We start from the raw sequence: 22,367 nt of genomic DNA, 5'->3' as shown, positions 1-22,367 counted from the left end.
CGCTGACAGCCTACCTATTCCTGAGTTGGCTCCCGTCACCACAACCACCTTGCCGCTGAAGTCACGGCCCTGCAGGATCTCCATGGCCGTGGTGCTGCCGTCGTACCGCTGTCTGCTGGTCGGCTTCGTGGGATTATCATCCACGGTGAACGCCAGCCTGGGGTCCAAGTAGGTGGTTCTTTTATTTATATGGCTGCAAAGAACAGGAAGCAGCAAGCACCACAGTGAGCACTCGTTAGTGTAAAATAATCTCTCAATCAAGGCGAACCCACCACTCACGGACCAAAAGGCTCATCCTTAGCCCGAAAAACACCAGGGTCTGTTGAACCTCTCCTGGTCTCTGGAAGGATTACAGCGTAGGCTGGAAAGAGGCTCACCGAAGCCCTTCCTTCTGAGCTGCAGAGCACACTACAAAGCACAGTGCCCACACCTCATACCCTGCATCTCAAAGGAGTCACTAGACAGATCTGGGGTTTGGCTTCATTCAAGTACATGTGGCCATGAGATCTGTCAGTCACTCTTGTCCATGGATTTCAATTAAATCTCTTTGCCCTGAGCAAGGGCCTCAAAAGCAGATAAGTAGAAAACTCAAATTGATAAAAATTCTTAATACTAAATATGAAACTGACCAACTAATGAAATTCTAAAGGTTTTTATCTTAAGACCACACCCAGGCCTCCTATAAGTATGCTGCTTTTGATCTGGAGTTATCTAAAATTTATATAATATTAAAATATATTGGTAAATATGGATTAGTAAGTCGCTCCTTGTAATAGAATTTATTTTTTACATTTTAAATGTACTCTTGGGATTTAAGATAAAGACCTCAAAACAGCACAAAACTATCTTAAAAACTATTATAAACTCTCCAGAAATATCTAAAATTTCATGATATAAAATGTATTTGGGTGTATAAAATTACATGGTTGAGGGTTGGGGATATAGCTCAGTGGTAGAGTGCTTGCCTAGCATGTATGAGGCCCTAGGTTCAATCCACAGCCCCAGAAATAAATAAAACACATTTCTTAATTTAAAGTTTATACCCATCAACCCAGGAATGTGACCCTTATTATAACCACAGCCTGTCAGGTGAGCACAGTGAGTCCAGGGTTACACATAGACTATGGTGCTGCGCGATGAGGGAGTGACACATGCTGGCTTAGCAGAGCCAAATGTGCATCCTCCCAGCTCCTAAGTGACCTCACCTTGGTAGCCTGAAATTGGCTATGGTCAAAGCATTTGCACCACAGAAACAAACCTGTGCTTTCGTTTCCTTCCACTGAAGAGCTGATTGCTAAACACAAACAGCACTCCACAGCAACAGCTCACAGATGTGAGTTGACAAACCAGGGAGTCAAGGTCCAGCCTGCCTTCAAAGGCCACCACTCTTCTGGAGTAGAATAACAGATGGCAATACAGCCCACCACTTGTTATTATAAATAAAGTTTTATTGGAACACAGCAATGACCATCAATTTTATATCCTCTATGGCTCCTTCAGCATTATAATGGCAGAGCTGAAAAACTCCAACACAAACCATATGATCCCCAAAGCCTAAAACATTATCTGGCCTGTTTCAGAAAGGGAGAAAGTCCCCTCTCTGGAGTAGACCAATGGCTCTCAAGCTACCCTTGGAGAACTCATTAAAGCACAGGTCGCCAAACCCACCCCCAGAGCTGGAATCGGGTTAAGGGAAGTTCCCAGGAGACGCTGATGCTGCTGATCCAGGAACTATGCTTAGGAAACGCTGCCCCAGGTCACTTACAATTAAACAATTTAAGGGAAATAACTCTCCCAGCACACATGTAAAGGCAGAAACTACATAACATTTAAAAACCTCCACCATTAATTTTTTAAAAGCCAACAAAGTTAAAAGAAAAATTTGGAAAAAAAAATTGCAACATACAACCAAAGGGTTGGTATGCTTCATTTGTTGAGGAAAAAGACTAATAAGTCAAGAAGGAAGAAGTCTTTTATAAACTAACAGGCATCAACATCCCGCCTGCCCAGCTTGTCAGCGCCTCTCGGGGGGTGTCTGTGCAGCTCAGAGACCCCTTGAGCAAGCCATGGCCCATTTGCTCCCAATTCTGGCAATGCACCAAAAGTTCACGTATTTGTTCAAAAACCACTTATGCCACTTGTTACTATAATTACGTTACCTAATGAACTATTATAACACAAACTGATAATGAGAGATGAAAACAAAGTGCCCCTGTAACTATGAAGATCTGGCTGAGTGCCTGGGAGAGCCTCAAAGGCAGGTAGCTAAGAAGAGGCTTTGGTTCAGTCAGATACAGTGGAAACACTAGAAATAGGCCATGAAATTCCAGAAAAGATGCAGCATTCAGAATTTCTGAAAAGTAAGTTTTTGGTCAACTTTAAAAAAAGTGAAAATAGAAACTGTAGATGCTTTATTCCAGGTGTGATTGGGAAAGGAAGATTACCTGCAATCCACAAGGCAGACTCACATACGAAGAGCAGGCCCAGCTGACCCCAGAGTATTTGTGTTACACACATAGCTCCTAAAAACAACTATTATTCCTGTGCAGGTGTGGCTCAGGGTAGAGCCCTTGCCCAGTACACACAAGGCCCTGGTTTCAATCCCTGACTAAAAAAAAAAAAAAAAAAAAAATTCCTGCTTAAATCAATCTGTTAACCAACCTATTCTAATCTGGCAAATGCACAACCTTGAACATTAAACATTGACAGTCAGGAAACACCCCCTCTGTCTTAGTTAACTTTTTTACTGCTGTGACTAAAGGTCCTGACCAATACAATTGAAGAGGAGGGCTCAGGGTTTCAGAGGTCTTAGTCCATAGAAGGCCAGCTCCATTTCTCAGGACTTGAGGTGAGGCAGAACATCATAGAGGAAGAGTGCGGCAGAAAGAAGTAGCTTATATGGTGATCAGGAAGCAGAGACTCCACTCACTAGATACAAATATATACCCCAAAGCCACACCCAATTCCCACCTCCTCCAGCCACACCCTACCACTTAAATTACCACCAGTTAATCCCTATCACGGGTTTAACTCACTGATTTGGTTAAGGCTCTCACAACCCAATCATTTCTTCTCTGAATCTTCTTGCAATTGCTTACATGTGAGCTTTTGGGGGACACCTCACATCCAAACCATAATACCCTCTTAACTACAGGGGCTGAGAGTACAGATATAGAAATACAGATGATGAGAGATACACCTCACTCAGGGGTGTGCCAGACAGGTGGTTACCATTGTTCACTGTTCAAATTTAAAGAGAGAGATGTGAAAAGGGTTACAGATAAGGATACTTAAAAAATAATTATAGATTCCTAATAATAGAAATTTAACATCAATGCCCAATGGACAATTTGATCAAATTAGAGTATATGTGTACAAAATAATACTCTAGAGCCATAAAATATTCTCTTTAAAAATATATAAGGATATGAGAAAAAGATCATAATATGTTATGTGGAAAAAGCAGGTTATTAAACCCTTCACTTGGTGCATTTCCTAGGTGAAGAAAGCACAGGCAAACAGACTGGAAGGAGGTGGAAGAATGATCCCAGAACTATTCAAAGTCGTTACTCCTGCTGCTATGATTACAGGTACATACCACTGCAGATTTTTCTAAGGTCAATGTGTATTACTTTTATAATTAAAAATTCCTATTAAAAAGTAAAGCAGCCAACAATAGTTTCTATGTACACACTTACTCAACAAAAAACACTTGTCCGTTCTCATCGGTTTCTTGTTCCCATCCATATGGCAAATCTGAAACAGGAAAGACGGACAGGTCTGTGAGTGCCATGGGACCTGAAGCCCCTTCCCCAGCTCAGGAGGAGGAGGTGCCGTGCCCACCAGCCCTGCCCCTAAGCCCACCCCTCCGGACAGGCAGCCGCTGCTCCAAGCAGCTGCAGAAGGCCCGCGGCCCCAGCTGCATCCCACACATCTGCCTCTTGTTTCATTCTCAATCATTCTAAAATGCTCTGTCCAGGCCTGATTTAGGGGAATCTTCCCCGTTGCTTGGATCAGTGTGAACTCCCCCTTGAGTAAGCTCAGAGATGCCTCAGTGGGCGCGGCAGGCACCCAACACCACTGTCCGCTATGCCCGCTGCCTCGTGTGAGGTCACAGGGCAGCTCTGACTTCCTGTCATTGCCTCAGCTGGACCCTAATTACCTAAGAGCAAGGACCTTCTTATGCTTCTTTTTCTTCTTCTTTTTTTTTTTTTTCATTCTTATATGTCTATTCCAAGCATCCAAAAATCATGGTGATCTTTATGGAATTCCATAAAGTACTGATATGCTTAATTACATAGTATAAACCAAGAGCTATTTTACCAACAGTGCAGCTTTGGAAAACCTAATAAGCCATGAGCCAAAGGCCCCAATCATTTTAATACTTTTTTGTTTAAGAGCAGTAAGAAATCATCTCCTCCACCCCAGACCTTATTACCTCCTTCTGCCAAATGCCACAGGCTCTCAGAGTAGAGTCATCTAGTTCCTTAATGGTTCTCCACCACAGCCTTCCCCAAATGACACAGCAACCTGTGACCACGCTGTCCATGACATTTTCCCAACATAATTAATGTTTCAAATACAAGATTCTCTCCTTTGGCAACAACATACAAACCTCCTGCTACTCGTTTTCTTTTTCCAGTTTTCGGATGCTCCCATTGAGTCTTCTCCTCAGTGTGACTGTTAAAAAAAAAAAAATCCACAATACTATAAACAAAAATTAACATTTCTAAGCAATAATAAATTGTATTAAAATTGTTCTCTCCCAGATAACCCCCTCTCAAGAGTAATGAAAACAAACTCTCAGAAAAGAAACAAGCAGAACATAAATCTTACAGCTTGCATTCCTGGCTGCAGAAGCAATCCTGCAGGAATGTTCTGAGTCACCTTCTAGGCCAGGTGGGGGTAGAGGAGAGGAGGAGAAGGAGGAGGACCAGGCCATCAGCTGGGGGGCAACTTCAGAAAGCTCTACAAATCACCCAGAATATCCAGAGAAGAGTTCCGTTTTGTATTTCTTTTAGTTTTAGTCCAGGATATAATAATAAAAGTCATAATGTCTAATTTATAATGTGGATATTTTAATATAATTGAATATGCTAATCTTCTTAAAATGTGCATTCTTTCCACAGATAAAACTTTCAAGTGTTTCATTAACAGCTATTCCTAAATGTCCCGAGAGGCAGTTGAGAATGCAGTGAACTGGCCCCACAGGCACCTAGTGCGCACCTTTGGTCAAGTTATTCTACCTCTTACCTCCATTTTCTCATCTGCAAAATGGAAACAATTCTAGTACTGATCCCAGGGGGCCGCTCTGAGGACACTGCATATAAAGGAGTTTTACATAGTACCTGGCATATAAGAAGTTCTCAAAATTGCAAGCCATTATTCTAAACAAACCAATTATACAAACTGGCCTGATTCCCACACCAAACTTTGCACATTATCTCAGAACAACATATAATCATAAATAAAACAGCTGAGGCTAGGGCTCAGTGGCAGAGCGCTTGCCTAGCTTGCTCGATTCTCAGCACCACATACAAATAAACAAATAAAATAAACATACAACAAAATAAATAAATAAATAACACAAGTGGGCCAATAGCTAGCAACATCTGTCATCAGGTGACAAGGCATCCAGGAACACAAGCCACTTCACAAGGGACACAGCCAGAGGTGGTGGGAGGCACTCGAAGGCTAAGAAAGTGGACTTCCTAAAAGGCCACATATTCTTGCAAAATATAAAACAGTGTTAATCACTGACACCCAGACAATAAAACGTGGACACATCTTCCTTATGTTGAAGAAAATAAGTATAGAGCATGAACTTTCTGGAAAATTTTGCAAGTCACAAGCAAGGGCTGTCTTTTCATTTGTAGTCATTTTTACAAATTCCTAGCAGCTGGGCCTCTGCCCCAGGGGAGGGATCCAGGACCCCCAGGCAGAATGACCAGGACTGGCTGTGGTCAGCCATGTGGGGCTCCTCCACGCCTGCCTCCCTGAGCCGCTGGCAAGGTGAGGCACGCATCCTGGATGCATCCTGGACAGGGCTGGAGCCTGATCACATCACCGTACAAGCAAGCAGTGTCAGTGGTGAAGGTAACCCCCTCCACGTCAGCCACAGCCAAATCCGATCACAAAACAGAAGCTCCGACTCCCTCCAAAGCATAACCCACCCACTCCTCTCGGCCCAGGGGGAGCAGCAGTAAAGCCACTCCTGCTCATCCTTGCCAACTGAAGGGTGGTCACTGGCTAAGCCGAACACGGAGCAGCACCCAACACCCCTGCTCCTCACTTCACCAGGCGAGCACTTCTTCAAGGTAAGAGATGTGGTCTTTGGCTTGAAGTGCAAAGTCATCTTGGTCTCCTGGGCCCACATCAGATGAGCTTGCAGTCTAGTTCCCAAGAAGTCTGCACTCAAGAAAGTGACTTCTAGCCAGGTGCAGTGGCACACATCTGTAACCTCAGAGACTTGGGAGGCCCAGGAGGAGGACCACAAGATCAAAGCCAGCCTGGGCAATTTAGTGAGAACCTGTCTCTAAATTCTAAAAACTGCAGTAAAGGTCCCGGGATGTGGCTCAGTGGTAAAGGGTTCCTGGGTTCAGTTATTCCCAGCACTGCAAACGACAAAGCAAGAAGATGACCCCTAACAGCAGAACACCAGGCCCGGGAGCAGGCAAGCCAGAGCGCCCCTGGCCCGCACAGCCCTGCTGCCCCACAGCAGGCCCAAGTGCAGACACACGACGATTACAGACTTTCCAGAGCAGACACAGACTCACTCAGAACTTTTTTTTATATACTCTGAAAAACATTTTAAAAACAGAAGAAACTGTCAATCTGTGTTCTTGACGGTGACAGAAACTGTTCAAACCAAGGTTTCTGACCCTCAGCACTACTGACGTCTGGGACCAGGTGATTCCTTGGTGGGGTCCGTCCTGTGCATCCCTGGCCTCTACTCACTAGGTGCCCATACACCAGTCCCCACAGCTGTGGCAAAAGAAAGTGTCCCCAGACATTGCCCATCGTCTAGGGCAGGACACAACTGTCCCTGGTGGAGAGTCCAGGCCTGAGTGGAGACGACAGGCCTGGGAGGGAAGGTGCTGCAGCCTGAAGGCCACCTGTCCTGCTTTTCCCACCCACATGCCTTGGAGCAGCTCTCCAGCTCCCTGTGCCTTGACTTCCTCATCGGTGCCACGGGGACAGGAAGAGCAGCGCTGCCCGGGTTACACAGAACTCATGAGTTAACATGCCCAGCCAAGGACCGCGCCTTCCAACACAAGGATTAGCTTAAGTAAATGCTTATATACGAAAATTAATTAAAAGTATTCTTTTTAATTATGACCTTAAATGACTTTTTAATGAAAAGAAAATCACGACACATGTCCCCCAAGTGTTATCTTATTCCCCTTAAACAGAAGCCCTCCGTTTTTCCTTTCAGGAAGCTTTCTGTCATTTAAAGAGATAATTAACAGTAATCTTAACTTAAACCAAGGGATCAAAATTAAATTTATATCACATTAAGTGAATTCCACTTCTAAGTGTGCTCTTCTAAAGCGTCAGCTGTGAAAGCAGAGTTGAAGTTAGCACAGAGACCTGGAGTGGACCGTGAGGACAGCCACCCTGGGCACAGGGGTACCATCTCCTGGGGGAGCTGGCCATCTCTCCAGGCTTCATAGGAAAAGGGGACGGGGAGGAAGACTCAGGAAGGCCCTAGCAACTACAGTGACAGACAGGACACTGAGTCTTTGTCCCTCCTACCCCATCTCCCAGAGGGGCTGCTCTGAGATGCTGGGGGAGGGTGTAGGTTTGCCAGCTCTGCAGTTGAGGTCAGCCTTCAGTAGTGGGTCGTCCTAGAGGACCCCACCCACCCCACCCCCAGGTTGGTAGGCTTTGGAGCCATGTGACCTGTGCCTCTGAGGTCTTCAAGTGCACTGTGGGGACACACTGGCCCAGGGGCACCCACGTAACTGGACAGTGCTGCAGCTACAAAAGGGAAATTCCACAGACCCTAGGGTCTATTTTTTTTTTAATGGACACAATATATTTATTTTTATTTATTTATTTTTACTGGTGCTGAGGATCAAACCCAAGGCCCACGTGTGCGAGGCAAGTGCTCTGCCACTGAGCCACAGCCACAGCCAAAGACCCCAAGACCCTACAATCTCTGTCCTTGGGCATGACCTTGCTGCAGTGGAGAAAGAATATCTGGAAAAAGGAATAAATTGAAGGGTGGTTTGAGAGCCTGTTAGCAAAGTTTGCCAAACTCCCAAGAGAAGACAAGTGTCACTTCCAGAGTTATGAGGGAAAAGCAAGGCCAGGGGGCCTGCAGGTCAGGAGAGATCAAGAGGGTGGCTGAATTACGAACAGTTAGAAGGATCTGTCAGCCTATGAGCCAAAGAACAAAGGGCCTGCAGAACTGGAGGGAGGGTCAGCAGAGACACCAGCCAGCCTGGTCCCCAGAGTCATGGTAATAGTGGGGCCAGACAGGCTAGAGTGAGACCAAAGACACTGCTGCAGGTCAGAGGAAGGACTTACGCCAGTCATACACACGAGTCCCCAGGAAGGAAGCAGTTGGGGAAAGCCAAGCCACATGAAGTAAAGTAGGTGGGGAGGCAGAACCAGCCTGAGAAGGAAGGCCCTAGGCCCTAACTTGAGAAGCAGCAGGGGAACGTGGCCAGATGAGAACAGAGGAGGAAGGCAGAGGAGGGAGGCAGAGGAGGGAGGCAGAAGAGGTCTCAGAAAGCCAGGAGCAGGTCAGGGCATCTGTGCCTCGGGGTCTAGTACGCCAGCTGCCCACGGGTCCCTAGTTAACCTTCACTATTCATTCCACGTGCTTCTGTTGCCCTACAGCTTCTGGGTACTGGGTGCTGGGGAGACTAGTAGACAAGCGAGGCCTGCACTGCAGAGGGACACAGAGCACAAACAGGAAGAAACCTGCAAATGACACTGAGGACCCAGAAGCAGATCCCCAAAGAGATGGGTGCAGGGGTGGGGCACCCAGGCAGGGAAGGTCTCTGGGGCAGTGAGTGACATTTAGGCTCAGCTCTGAGGGAGGAGAGGAGCACAGTGCACACATCCTCAGGCTCAGGGGCCAGGCCTCCTACACTGCTGAAGCATTCTCTGCGGCTAGAATTGTCCCTTTCATTCTCCCAAGCCTCAATTCTTCTAAAGACACAATCCGAAAGTGGTGTCTTGGCTCCAAACCTGCAGTGGACCTGAGCCTGGCAACAGAGCCCCATCTCCTCAGCAAGGTGCAGAAGGGCCTCCCTCACCTGGGTCTTTCCTCCCTGCCTCAGTGTAAACACACCTGCTCAGGCGTGGCCTGTGGTCTCCACGCACTGTCTCTGCCCTGGCTGCCCTCCTGCCCACTTCATCCACCTTCTTCTTCTGGGTCCTAGGATGCCTCCCTAACGTGCCCCCACCTACCAACTTGCCTCTCATTGTAGACAGGCTGCCACTCAGCACACGCACGGTGTTCGGACTAACATGTCAGTCTATTCAATAACACTGAGCACAGCTGATGACAACTGGGTTGTGCACACTGGCATATACCTGTAACCCCAGCTCCTTGGGAGGCTGAAACAGGAAGATCACAAGTTTGAAGCCAGCTTGGGCAATTCAGTGAGACCCTGTCTCAAAATAACAAAAAGGGCTAAGGATGTAGCCTCCAGATTCAATCCTCAGTACCCTCTCCCACCCTCCCCCTGAAAAAAAAAAAAAATAACCAAGTCTTACTATCATAGTGCCCGAGCTTGAGGCCTGACACATAGAATCTCTATAAGATCACCAGAGGTTTTTTTTTTTTTTTTTGGAGTTTTTTTGTTTTGTTTTGTTTGTTTGTTTTCTTTCTTTCTTTCTACCTGGCCACCATAACTGCAGCAGTCACAACTTTGGGCCTTGGGTAGATCAGAATCACCAAAAATATTTCAGCCTACCTATCAACCTACATTTGGGGAGAAGGGAGGGCCCAAACTAATTAACTCAATTTGGGGAGGTGGGGGACCCAAGAAAAAAATTTTATCTTAAATGAAAATTACAGTGTTCATACTAATTTGTTTCTAAAAGACAGATAATAATCCACTTATCTGGAAAACTTAAAAAAAAAAAAATAGACTCCCCAAGTGGAGAGTCTGAAGCAACAGGTTCTCCACAGAGATCTAATGTCTTCATTTAAGACATTTAAGACACATCAGGCTGAAAAGACAGAGATAGCTGTGGCTCCCAACACATCTAAAAGAGTAAGTGACTGAACATTAGGTGTTTTATGCACACTGCCTCAAAGGGCCCTTCTATCAATCCATTTTACAGATGAGAAAACAAGCTGAGTTCTTACAATGATTCAAAGTCACACAGTGATGGAAAAAGGGTCTACTAGGGTACCCAATAATGAAGTTACATACAGCATTTGTTTGTAGGAAAATACATACTCCTAGGCCTTCAAACCCCCAAGGAGAGAGCTGGGCTTGTGCATATTTTAAAATTCCTTTCTCTCTGGGGAAACTGTCATCACCGCACCGTGCAGTGCTGCCTCCTGAACAGCAGAGGGCGCGCCTAGCCGCTGCCAGGTGACCCCGCTTGACCCAGAGCCCACAAAGGGGCAGGCTCCTTCTGGGGGACCCTCCAGCCTCTGACAATCGCTGTCAATTAGCACCGCCCTCGCCATGTCGGGAGGCGCAGCCCCCCCGAGCGCGAGGCCGTAGGGTTCCAGGTGCGACCCATCCAGGTGCGTCCCAGGCCCAGCGGCCCCATTGCGGCCCCCTTACTTGGCATAGTAAACCCAGCCGTCCTTGGTGGTTCTCTCTTCCCAGCCCGGGGGCAGCTCATCCTCGCTGTCCGTGTCGTCCAGGCCCGCATAGCGCAGGGCTGCCATGGCGGATAGAGGAAGCGCTCGCCCGCTGTCCCGCTCGCGCGCCGCCGGTCTCCTCTCCCAGGAACTCACTCCCGCTTCAACCGAGCGCCGCGCGCGCCGGGGCCCGACCGCTCGCGCCTGCGCACCGCGCAGCCCAGAGCCGCACAGCCTGATCCGTAAATGTAATCCAGTCTCCTGGGTTTTGCAGCTCCCGAAATAAAAGGGGAGGAGCCTAGGAAGACCACCAGAGAAAGCGTGAAGGAGACTGCGCTGCATCTCGGCTAGAAGTAAAGCCCGGAGAAGGCTGCGTAGTTCAGAGACGGGGCGGAGTTTCTTCGCTCTGCGGGAGGCAAGGAAGGGGCGTGCTCATCCAGTCACGGTTCAGGACTCCGCCCGTTGCTGGGCGACCTGTAACCACTTCCGCGTGGTTCTAGCCAATCCTGCAGGAGCCCCAGCAATTGCGCATCCTGGGAAATGTAGTTTAGGCCCAACCGGAATAGAAAGTGGAGCAGAAAAGAAGGATTCTAATAGGGAAGTCCTGGACTCCAGCCCCTCCTTATTTTAAGGCCTCAGGAAGAGTAAACATTCCTGACTAAAAACCATCCAACTGCCCTCATTCGGGCTGATTCACAAATTTTGCTGTGCATAGAAAAGTAGCATTATAAACTTGGAAAATTTAAATTACAAATTCTCACGCCTCCTAATTCCCTAGTCCTGCAGAAGAACTTTCCATCCATAGTGTGCTTCTGTTGATAATAATCGGTAACGTTTATGGATCCATTAAGGGATGGTGGCATGGTGGCCAGGAATTCATAGGCTCTCTCTTGCACATATCCGACACCTCTGTGACGTGGACTCACTTCAGAAGGATAAGTAACTACCCAAAGGACCACGGAAGAACAGAATCAGGTAATTCCGGGAAGTTCAGACCCCATTGCTACATTCCAGTTAGTTACTTATCTGTAAACTTGCAACTAATCTGACAGAGCACCACATCTTATGCTTCCTTTATTCACTACCACTTGGACAAATGCTAGGTTTATTAAATTAACAAATGAAAATGTGATTTTTAGATTTAGCCCTCTGTGAATTGAACTAATTAAAAGCAAAATTTCCAAATTTATGAAGCAGACTGCCTTATGTCATCTCTGAACACCTGGTGAGCATACTATCTATAAATGTCCTGTACTGAAAACCAAGAGCATATCTTCAACTTGACCTTCAACAATGTTGCTTTTTATGTTCCAGTCCTAATATTGATTCTTACTGTAAGAGTCCTAGTTGGCATACTCTTGAGGGAGACACACTTTCCTGAACAGGCTCAGCCAAAAGCTAAAGTATTGAAAGCACCTTTTAGTGTGACCAGGCTTGCTGTCCCAGCTTGAACTTATCATCACATGAATTTTCTCAATTTACATCTGCTGCTCCTCGGCTTACCTCTAGTCAGTCCCTTTCACCTGTCACCTAAGACCATTTAATCCTTTGCTATGAATAGAAAATTGGCTCACAAAGTCCCCTGATTGCAGAGAGGTGAAAGGATATACTTAAATTGATTAGTCTCAGTTTCCCCAACCATCTGTGGTCTCTGTTCAAGCAGTGACTTCTTAGATTGCTCTTGGGTTGCACAGGTCAGAGCCCCTGCTGGCACCACTTTCCTGTTGAAGCCAGAATTAGACAGGCAGTCAGCGTAGATGGGTACATCGAGTCAGGTTGGATCAAGGAGGCCAATTTTGAGTAATCCCGGCAAATAGGAAACTGTCCCCTAAGGGATTGAAACGTTAATTCCTTGAGAGCCCTTCTGCCACCCTTATCAAGAACAAGACCCTGCTCCAACCTGTTAACAGGATAATCTGTCCCAGGAATTTTCCCTCCCTATAGGGAGCTATAAAGTTGTTAATTAATGTGTCCTGGGCTGTACCATCCTGCCCTTCCCCCTTCAGCCCACCTGTTTCCCACCTTTTGGCCACCCCATGGGGCATTCCTGGGCCTAGTCACATAAGCAGGAAGGAGAAAGATAATGGGGAAAGGCAGGGGGACAAAGGAAGCCTAGGACATATAAAAAGGGCAGAACACTTTACTTCTTGGGATACCAGGATACCAGCTATGGCCTCCAAGCTTTATATGCTTGCCTCAGCGTGCTCCTCTAATGTTCAAACTTCAACATGTGGGGAAGCAGTACTTGTCATCGGTATCACTGTGACTGGGCAATGGATAATCCCATATGATGTCCTCCAAAATGGGTAGTGGTCTCTCTGGAAGAATTCTAAACTTCAGGGTCAACCCTCTGTTGTCCCCTGTTATCATGATCAGTTCCCTGCAGGGCTTCTCCTGTCATTGATGCCAGAGTTTCTTGGGGACTGTCTGTGCACTGTGAGGTGTCTAGCAGAATTTTTATACCTCCACCCACTAGATGCCAGCAGCATCCCACATCCCAGTTGTGACATCAAAAATACCTCCAGAAGTTGCCAATTTGGACCCAGTTAAGAACCACAGATCTACTGAAACCTGCAGATTTCAGGATTTCTAGTCTTTGGCTTCAGTTCAACACACTGTTTTAGTCAGGCTCATCTGATTCCAAGGAGAAGACACTGATTCAGAACAAGGGTTGATGGTCAGAATTTACAAGAACTGAACTGGAAACCCAAGAACAGGTCTATGATTTTTTTCTCTTGTGGTTTTGTCACCAAATAGGGGTCTGAGGAGGTCCCCCAGAAGGGAGAAGGGGATTTCAACTCAGCCCTGGCAGGTTCTTGACTTATACCCCAGAAATGAACTTCAGGATGCATCAAAACAGGCACAAAGATTAATTAGGAAAGCAAGGAGATTTGTTCAGAATTTGTAAACAGTGAGCATGGGAGGTATGGGGAGGTGCCCTCAGGCTGGTGAGCTCAGCAGTCTTCACTATGGAGCCCAGGGTAGCTTAAGGAGATCCGGTTCTTTTAGGATCTCCAGATGGTCATCACCCAGTCAACAGAAAGCATTTGGAATACGCTCGTAAGTAAGTGTCTAACAATATTTTCCCTTGGCTTTATTTAGACTAAAGAAAATGTGTCACATAAGCTAGCAACGTGTGTAGGCGTTAATCATATAGACTCATGATACTCTAAAATTCATGCATCTATTAAGAACTTGTGTCTGGAGGAAAACAGGCCTGGGGAGTAAAACTGAGGGTGCTCATGGCGCTTCTTAGATTTAGAATTACAGTTTCTAGCCAGGAGCAGTGGTGCACGCCTGTAATCCCAGCAGCTTGGGAGGCTGAGGCAGGAGAATCACAAGTTCAAAGCCAACCGCAGCAACTTAGTGAGTCCCTAAGCAACTTATTGAGACCCTGTCTCAAAATAAAAAATAAAACGGGCTGGGGGCGTAGCTCTGTGTTTAAGGGCCTCCTTCACGGTTAGTCCCTCTTTCCAGCTAACTCTATTTCCTCTACCCCACCCCACTTCCATGGTCTGGGGCATCATGTCCCCACCACTCCAGCCACCAGCCCCAGACTACTGTTCTGCTATCTCTTTACTGGCTTCCTCTCTTGGCCATGCTTGCCGGCCTCCTGCAGGTTACCTTGCTCCTGGCTTTGACTTTGCTCTAGTAAGAATCTGTCAGCAGGCCAGCCTTACTTACCTGGTTAATAAGATTATAATGGGTTTGAGAAACATTCAGCTTGGGCATAAACCAAGGTCCACGAAATGCAACCCTAAGGAAAAAAAAAAAAAAACCTCAAGAATGATTTGCTTCTGTAAGATCAACTGAATCACAATGATTCCTAGTAAGGAAACTTTAAAAAAAAAAAAAAAAACCATGTGGTTGCTCAGCTCCACACCAGATGGCCCTCTCCGCCTACGATTTTGAAGGCTAATGCCCGGTTCTCAGCAAGGATTTCTACATTCAAACTTTTTCTTTCTTTCTTTCTTTCCTTCCTTCCTTCCTTCCTTCCTTCCTTCCTTCCTTCCTTCCTTCCTTCCTTCTTCCCTCCCTCCCTTCCTTCCTTCCTACCTTTCTCTGATTACTTCCTTAATAAATATGTTGCAGAATTTGCTTCTTTACGATCTTGTTGAATGGGATTTGGCATCATTCAAAATACCTATGCAGGGGGCACGAGTTTCAGTGTGAGGCTCCTGGAGCTGCCATTCTTGAGTTGGTCATGACCATGACGACTGTCCTTTCCTGCCCCCTCCACCCACACACAGCACCCCAACAACTCTGCAAACCTGCTTCGACTGATATCATCATTCCTTCCAAAATTAGGCTTGACGTTTGGTGCCAAGCTCTGCATACTAATGGAATCTGGGAAGCTTCCAGGGTGGGTCTTATAAAATGCAGGGGGTGGGGGTGACAAGTAAGGGAGAATTCTGGGGAAACGCTCTCCTGGTCAATGTGGCCTTATTTAGGAAGGTATGTTTGCGTCTCGCTTATTCAAACAATGACTCAAAGCAATTATTTCTGAGGGGAAAAAAAAAACCTCTCCCTATAATCCAGAAACCGTGGTCAGGATAGGATCAACAGACACCCAAAGAACTGTACTGGTATGAGACAGGGAGAGGGCTGGTGTTAGGGCCTCCTGTAGTTTATCTTTGGAACCCAGCTAATGTCATTTATAAACGGGGTGACAGAGGCCAAGTCCCTGGGCATCCCTTAGTTTCATTGTCTAAATATGCAACTTATATTGGTGCCCACCTCATAGTGGTGTTGGGAGTTTAAACAAGTCAATGCGTGTCATCAATGTATCGATCAGGGGCCAATCAGGAAAAACAACCAGTATTTCAACGTGGAATCTACAGAGGGAATTCACTACACAGGGGACAGAAGGAACTGCTGAAGAGACAAGTGTGGTTCATGCTGCAAATGGGAGATGGACAAGGGCAGGGTGCTATTTCCAGGACATGGGGTGGAGGGACATGGGAAGGAAACTGAGAATCTAGAAACAAGGAGGAGGTTGTCCTGCCTGGACTGGACCTGAGAAAGGACCGTCACTGCCGGCAAACCCTGCAGAAGCCATCCTAGAGGGGAGAAGAATAGCCTGGCTCACCATTGGGTCAAAATACCCAGAAGCATCCGGAAAAGGCAGGGAAGCGCCTGAGCGCAGCAGGGGGAGCCGGCCTGACCTGCTCAGCACTGGCCAGGTGTTGGCCCCACCTGCTGGAACCCAGGACGGGGAGTGGAGGCAAGGAATGACCACTCTGCCTCTGAGGTAGGATGACTGCTTTATTTTATATCCCAAACTGAGACACTCTGGGGAGGAAAAGAGGGGTCTATTAAGAATTACTCTGGACACCTCAGAGGTGTGGTCACACTCCCCTCTGGGCTCCTGAAGGATTTGTCTTGAGACTCATCACAAAAGAAGCCAAGGAGCCCTTTAAGCAGGTGGTAGGTAACACAATCAAACCTGCATTTTTGAAGCCCTCCTGAATCAACTCCAGGCTCTCAGAGGCTGTGCAGGCAGAGGGGGACAGGAGGACAGTCACCTGGGAAGGCCACCTGGGGTGCCAATAGAGGCATGCTTAAAATAGTTAGGTCATGACTTTGCAAACATCTAATACTTCAGTACCCCTGTAGCAATGGCTCTGTGTTTCCGCCTCCTCCTTCCACACCCCTGGCACCCTGACACTCAGCTCATCAGCAAGATGACCCGAAGGTATTCTTGGTGGTGTTCCTGTTCTGGGAAAGTGTTGTCCCCACTTAATCCCTCTGGGTCACAAGTTGGGACTTATGGCCTTTGTCCACTCACTTTTTCCTTCTAGGTATGCGCTCCTTCTTTCACCCCAGTGCAATAGGGTTGCATTTGTCCCATGTCCAGGCTCTCTCCCTCCCCTTCATTATGGTCCACCCCCTGTCCACTCAGCAATTTCCTAGACATGTCCTCCTCAAAGAAGTGGGGCCTCTACCTCCCAAAAGGGACTTGACACCCATCTCTTGACAGCACTAAGTGCCAGGCACTGGCCTGTTCATTGGTATCATCATCCACAGGTCCAACTGGTCACTGGAGACACAAAGAACCAGAGTTGACAGTAGCATTCTTTGTAGAGGGGACAAGCCCGGGTGGGGACAATCCTGTTCTCCACCTTGAAGGGGACAATATGTACCTGATTCAAGGCCTGTACGGAAAAAAAGACTAAATGGGGGGAAAAGCCATGGCTTTCAGGAGCATAAAAAGAGTTTTGTGCTGGGCACGTTGGTGCCCACCTGTAATCCCAGCAGCTCGGGAGGCTGAGGCAGGAGGATGGCAAGCTCAAAGCCAGCCTCAGCAAAAGTGAGGTGCTAAGCAACTCAGTGAGACCCTGTCTCTAAATAAAACACAAAATAGGACTGGGGATGTGGCTCAGTGGTTGAGTGCCCCTGAGTTCAATCCCTTGTATGGAGGAGGAGGAGGAGGAGGAGGAGGAGGAGGAGGAGGAGGAGGAGGAGGAGAAAAGAGTTTTGTGGAACCTGGAGCTAAATGTTACAGTGGGAAGTACTAAGTTGACTCACCAAGAGCCTTGGGAAACAGAGACTTTTCTTTTCTTTCTTCTTTTCTCTATAACTTATTAACAAAGCCCCTAAAAAGCTCTCTCTCCCAGTGACTCTGTAAGAACTTTACAGAATCAGCCCTCTTGGCCTCTCCAAGGTCACCTGGGTGTCACTCAGTCTATTATTATGAGGAAGCTGAGACTTGGAGGGATTGAGTGGCTCGCTCAGAGTCTCCCCAGGAGCAGCAGGGCTGGAATTGGTGCTGGTGATGCAGCCTCCTTGCTCCTGCATTCACACCTGATCCAAGGTTCATCTTCCCCGTTCCTCTGTCTCTCCGAGGGACCGTCATCTGTTTGTCATCACACCATCTACTCCTCCAATCACCCATTCCCTCTTCCATTGCTCTCCATATCCAACCCTTCAATAATGATATGAGTGGACCTGGCAGAGTGGCGCACACCTGAAATCCCAGCAACTCGGGAGGCTGAGGCTGGAGGACTGCAAATTCAAGGCCAGCCTTAGCAACTTAGGGAGACCCTGTCTCACAATAAAAAAGAGAAAGGGCTGGGGATGTGGCTCAAGTGGTAGCGCATTCGCCTAGCATGCAGTGAGGCACTGGGTTCGATTCTCAGCACCACATAAAAATAAAATAAATAAATGTGTCCACCTAAAACTAAAAAATAAATATAAAAAAAAGAAAAAATAAACTGTGTGTGTGTGTTTTAATCATTATTGGCTTGAGTGTTCTGCCACTAATCCAAAAAGTTATGTCCCATGTGCCTCTTTTGATTGCCACATTCCAAAATGTTCTTTTTGTAATCATCTTTCCTGCTGTCTTTTTCCTTGTGTAGTTATTGATGAGGACAAAATAAAAAGCATTGGTTTTGCCATTTTAATGGACTTTCAGGAGAAAGTGGCTATGAATGTGTACGTCAAGTACACCATCTTTAATCAGAAGTCCGTTCTCATGAGATTTCTGAGAAAATTAAATAGTACATTGAACAGATAGTTCCCAGAATAATGCCCAGCTCAGGGCAGGCACTCAGATTACAGTAATTATTATGGCCCTCTTCTTATCATTATTGCCATTGCTGTTATTTCAAATGTTCTATCTGCTGCTCCGAGCTACAAGCCACACCAGAATACAATTTGGCAGGGATGGGGGAGGACTAATACCATCTACATAGTTTGTAGCTGCACTAATCTAAATCTATCCACATTTTTTGATTATTTTTTTTCTTAAATCCAGAGACTATTTGTAGTTGCTGGGGATTTAAATAGCCTGATTTATCTCCTCTAGACCACAAAGTATGTTCTGTTGACCTAGCAGAAATCAAATGGATTGTACACAAAAAGTCATTCCCTGCCCTTGGCTCCTGGTGGTGAGGGACTTGGAGCTATGATTGAATTTTTACAATAAAGGTCAAAAGAGCAGGTGCTAGGTCCTCTCCTGGCTGCTGTGGGCTGTGGGGGGGGGCAGTTAGGGGAGGGGTGTGATGGAGAGAAGTGATGGGGACCGGAGGCAGGGGCACAGGAGCTCTGGAGTCTGACAGATTGCTCTTGAACTTCATGTCACCTCCTGTTTCCAGTGGGCACTTGGGAAGGCGTCCTAATTCTCCAGCTGAAAACATAGGATGAATTTATTTCCTTGCTCTTTCAAGACCCAAATCGCCTGCCTTTCTGTTCTCCGAGTCTCTTCAGCTTTGCCCTTCTCTGAGTCCCCGGGGGCTTTCCACATCTCTAACGACCTCTGAAACACTACAACCCAGCGGCTGCTTAACGTCTCTGTGGAAACTGGGCCATGCCACCCGCAATGTACATAGCCACCTTATGCCTCGGCTTCCCCATGGGGAAGGTGGAAGTGGGGAGTACCTTGGTGGGGGGTGGTAAACACAGCCTGAGAGATGCCTGCAAAGGACCTGGACAGAGACTGCCCTGGGGCAAATAAGCACAAAACACTGTGAACAAGTTCTGTTATGTTGTAAGCACTGCGCTAAAACCTTATGTGGATTGTTATTTAGTTATCACAAAACCCCTGCAAGATATTTTTAAAATATTTTTTTAGTTGCTGATAGACTTTTATTTTATTTATTTACACGTGGTGCTGAGAATCGAACTCTGTGCCTCACACATGCCAGGCAAGTGCACTAACCCTGAGCCACAGGCCCAGCGCCCACCCGCCCCCCACCCCAGCAAGATTTAATGCTGTTATTTTCCTGTTTTACCAAGGAGGCAATGAAGGCAGAAAAAAGTTAGCTAACTTGTAACTCATCGGGGGTCATTAGAAGTGGAACTTAACTTTGGCCCCAGGCCGTCCACCCCTCCAGTCTTGCCCTGTTCACTCCACAGCGCCCATCTGAAGATCTGAAATCAGCTGTCCTGTGGAAGGTGAGTAACTCAATTACCGACTTTCCTCAGTTTTCCACATCAGTTTTAAAGGACACCAGAATTTCAGTTATATAGGAAGAACATGCTCAAGAGATCTATTACACAACACAGTGGCCATAGTCACCAACAATGTATTATTTTTTTAAATTGCTAAGAGAATAGATTTTAAGTGTTCTCATAAAAACAATTAAGTCTTTGAGGTAATGCGCATGCTATCTAGTTCAGTGTGGCCTTCCTATAATGTACACATGTCAGGACCATACACCAGGAGTATATATGAGCTTAATTTGTTAATATACAAATAAACATAAGCCTGTAAAATAAATAAATAAAATGATTAAAGAATCACAGTGCTCATTTCTGGGCCAACCACAGAAAAACGTCTCTGGGATTAGAGATGGGAAATAATAGCTGGTATTGTTTCAGGAGGACAACGGCCAGCATCACATTGAGAGGTCCTTCTTCCTGCCCAGGATGAGCATCCTGAAGGAGCATCCATCTCACATTAGAGCTCACCTGGGGCAGAGCTGAGCATTTGGGTTGCTCCCGTCTCCAGGATGATTGTGGTTTCTTTCACTCTGGGTCTGGGTGGGGGTGGTCCCATGGGAGAGCATGACCCCAGCAGCCCCCTGCACGGCATGGCCACAGAAGGCTCTCGGGAAGTGATCTCCACTACCTACGAGCCGTAGAGGACACAGAATCAGGAACCTAGGCCTGTGCTTCAGGAACTCCACCATACAGAGAGACAGAAATACTTTCTCAGCACGATTTTCACTAAGCAGGAAACTAAATGTCTCACCATTGGTGCTGGCAGAGGGTAGGCATGAAGCATTTATTGGAAACTTTGTAAAGGATGAATTATAAAGAGAATACTTAGGGTACAATCTCTATCTGGGTTTTTGTCACCCGGGATCTGGAAAAGAAATGCTCAACTCTATTCTGATTAACATCAAAATGAAATTTTCCATTTCCTTCCACTGTGAATGGAATCAGGAATACCTGCCACTTGGTCACCGATAAAAATTGCATGCATTTCCATAAGACATTACCGTTATTGCAGGCATCTTGAAGTATTGCTTATTCCCACTGCTTCCTTGAAATTATACAAGTTATTAGACCTGTCACTAGATCTTGCTATGCATGAATTATTAAAGAAGCATGCATATTTATATCCAATTTTTTTTGAAAATATCTTGATAACTCTATCAGTTGTCCTCATCATCTCATGTATTTTATTGTATGCATTGAAAACATAATTCTGAGAGGGATCTATAGGAGTCATTAGACTTCCAAAGTGCTCCCTGGTACAAAAGAGATTCTTTGTAAATTTTACACAACTAAAAATCAGGTTTGTTTCTGACTGTCCCTCCTACAAAGGAACAGTCTCATAAAATATGTGTTGTTTTCTCCATCCTCACTTTGAAAATGAGCTGAGACGTAGAGAGGTTAAGTAACTTTCCAAAGATCACACAGGAAGTAGCAGAACTTGCCTCCAAAACCAGACTCCAACTCTTAATCACAATGTTAAACTACCTCTTAAGATGGGGTCCCTGTCCTTAATTTATAATCTGCTGAGGAAGAAAGATTTACTCTCCCTGGTTCACTGCCTCCTGCACACAACTCTACTTTTTTCTTTGCTCTTATCCCCAGAGAAATTTTCATGTTTACTATTATATTTTACAAAAAATAAAGGTAGGTGGATTTTAATTAAAATCAAATGGTATAATGAGAATGGTTGGATCTAGCTGAGACTCTTTTTGGCAGGCTCCCGATGAAGACAGCACATAAATTAAATTTGCTGACATAGGAATTATTTTGGCACAGGATTTTAGAGATTTTATGGATTGGCTGGGAGATGTGCATAACCTGTCCATTAAAATTTGAGGTGATTGATTTGAGAAATTCTCTCCTGTAGACACCTATACTCATTTTTCCTAGAGGAAAGAAAAACCCTACCAACACCTAATAAAGAACACATCAGGCTGGGATTGTGGCAAAGTGGCAGAGCGCTGGCCTAGCATGTGTGAGGCATTGGGTTCGATTGTCAGCACGGCGTGTCAATAAATTAAATAAAGGTCCATTGAAACTAAAATTATATTAAAAAAAAAAAAAAGAACACATCACAGTGCTTTATCATCAACAGTTGAAACAAGAGAATATGGGGCAGGGGGGGCAAAAGGAACTGGGGGTAACCTGAAAATGCATGTTACGAAACACTGGCCTCCAGGTCTTCACGGAGAGGAAGCAAATGACAGGGACTTCCCAGGCGAAGCATGAATTAGGGTTACTGGGGTGCAGACTCCTTGCTCCCCGCCCGTCCTCCTTGCTTGCAGAGTCCTGAATTTGCCTGGCAGCACTATGCACCACAGAAACTAGCTGTCAATTAAAGGCAGCCCCGCCCCATTACAGTGATTGGCCAGTGGCTCGGAGAGAAACCCAGTTCTGGCCAATGGGGTGTTAGGACAAGTCTTTTGAGACCTTCTGGGAAGATTTGATTCCTGAAAAGAGAGAGACTTTGAAAAAAGAGAGGTTGCATTCCACTTGGAACTCTGTCATGCAGAATCGAGGCAGTCATGTTGGAGAGACATTAATGACACACAAAAGCTAATCGCAATAATCAATGCACATGCGCACGCCGTATCTCTTGCAGCCAAATTCATCCTAACAGATATGCATAGTCCCTTGATGGAAA

General features: G+C 46.2%; 1 protein-coding gene across 4 annotated transcripts in view; it reads right to left on the bottom strand.

Moving 5' to 3' along the window:
- Wwox (WW domain containing oxidoreductase) overlaps positions 1–11,106 on the bottom strand; it is an 881,439-nt gene extending 870,333 nt beyond the window's left edge. For 2 of the 4 annotated variants that reach the window (XM_071604445.1, XM_071604446.1), the window contains exons 1-4: positions 10,761–11,106; positions 4,616–4,680; positions 3,699–3,756; positions 15–193 (exon numbers count right to left, since the gene is read on the bottom strand). In XM_071604445.1, coding sequence (XP_071460546.1) covers positions 15–193; positions 3,699–3,756; positions 4,616–4,680; positions 10,761–10,867 — 409 coding nt within the window. In that variant the 5' untranslated portion in view covers positions 10,868–11,106. The remainder of the gene's footprint in view (positions 1–14; positions 194–3,698; positions 3,757–4,615; positions 4,681–10,760) is intronic. The other 2 variants (XM_027932969.2, XM_027932967.2) reach the window with 2 other exon arrangements.
- Between the last annotated feature and the right edge of the window lie 11,261 nt (positions 11,107–22,367).

This window comes from Marmota flaviventris, chromosome 18 (assembly GCF_047511675.1).
Source record: "Marmota flaviventris isolate mMarFla1 chromosome 18, mMarFla1.hap1, whole genome shotgun sequence".
Lineage (NCBI taxonomy): Eukaryota > Metazoa > Chordata > Mammalia > Rodentia > Sciuridae > Marmota > Marmota flaviventris.
The sequence above is the reverse complement of the archived record's forward strand: the minus strand, read 5'-3'. Positions and strand labels throughout refer to the sequence as shown.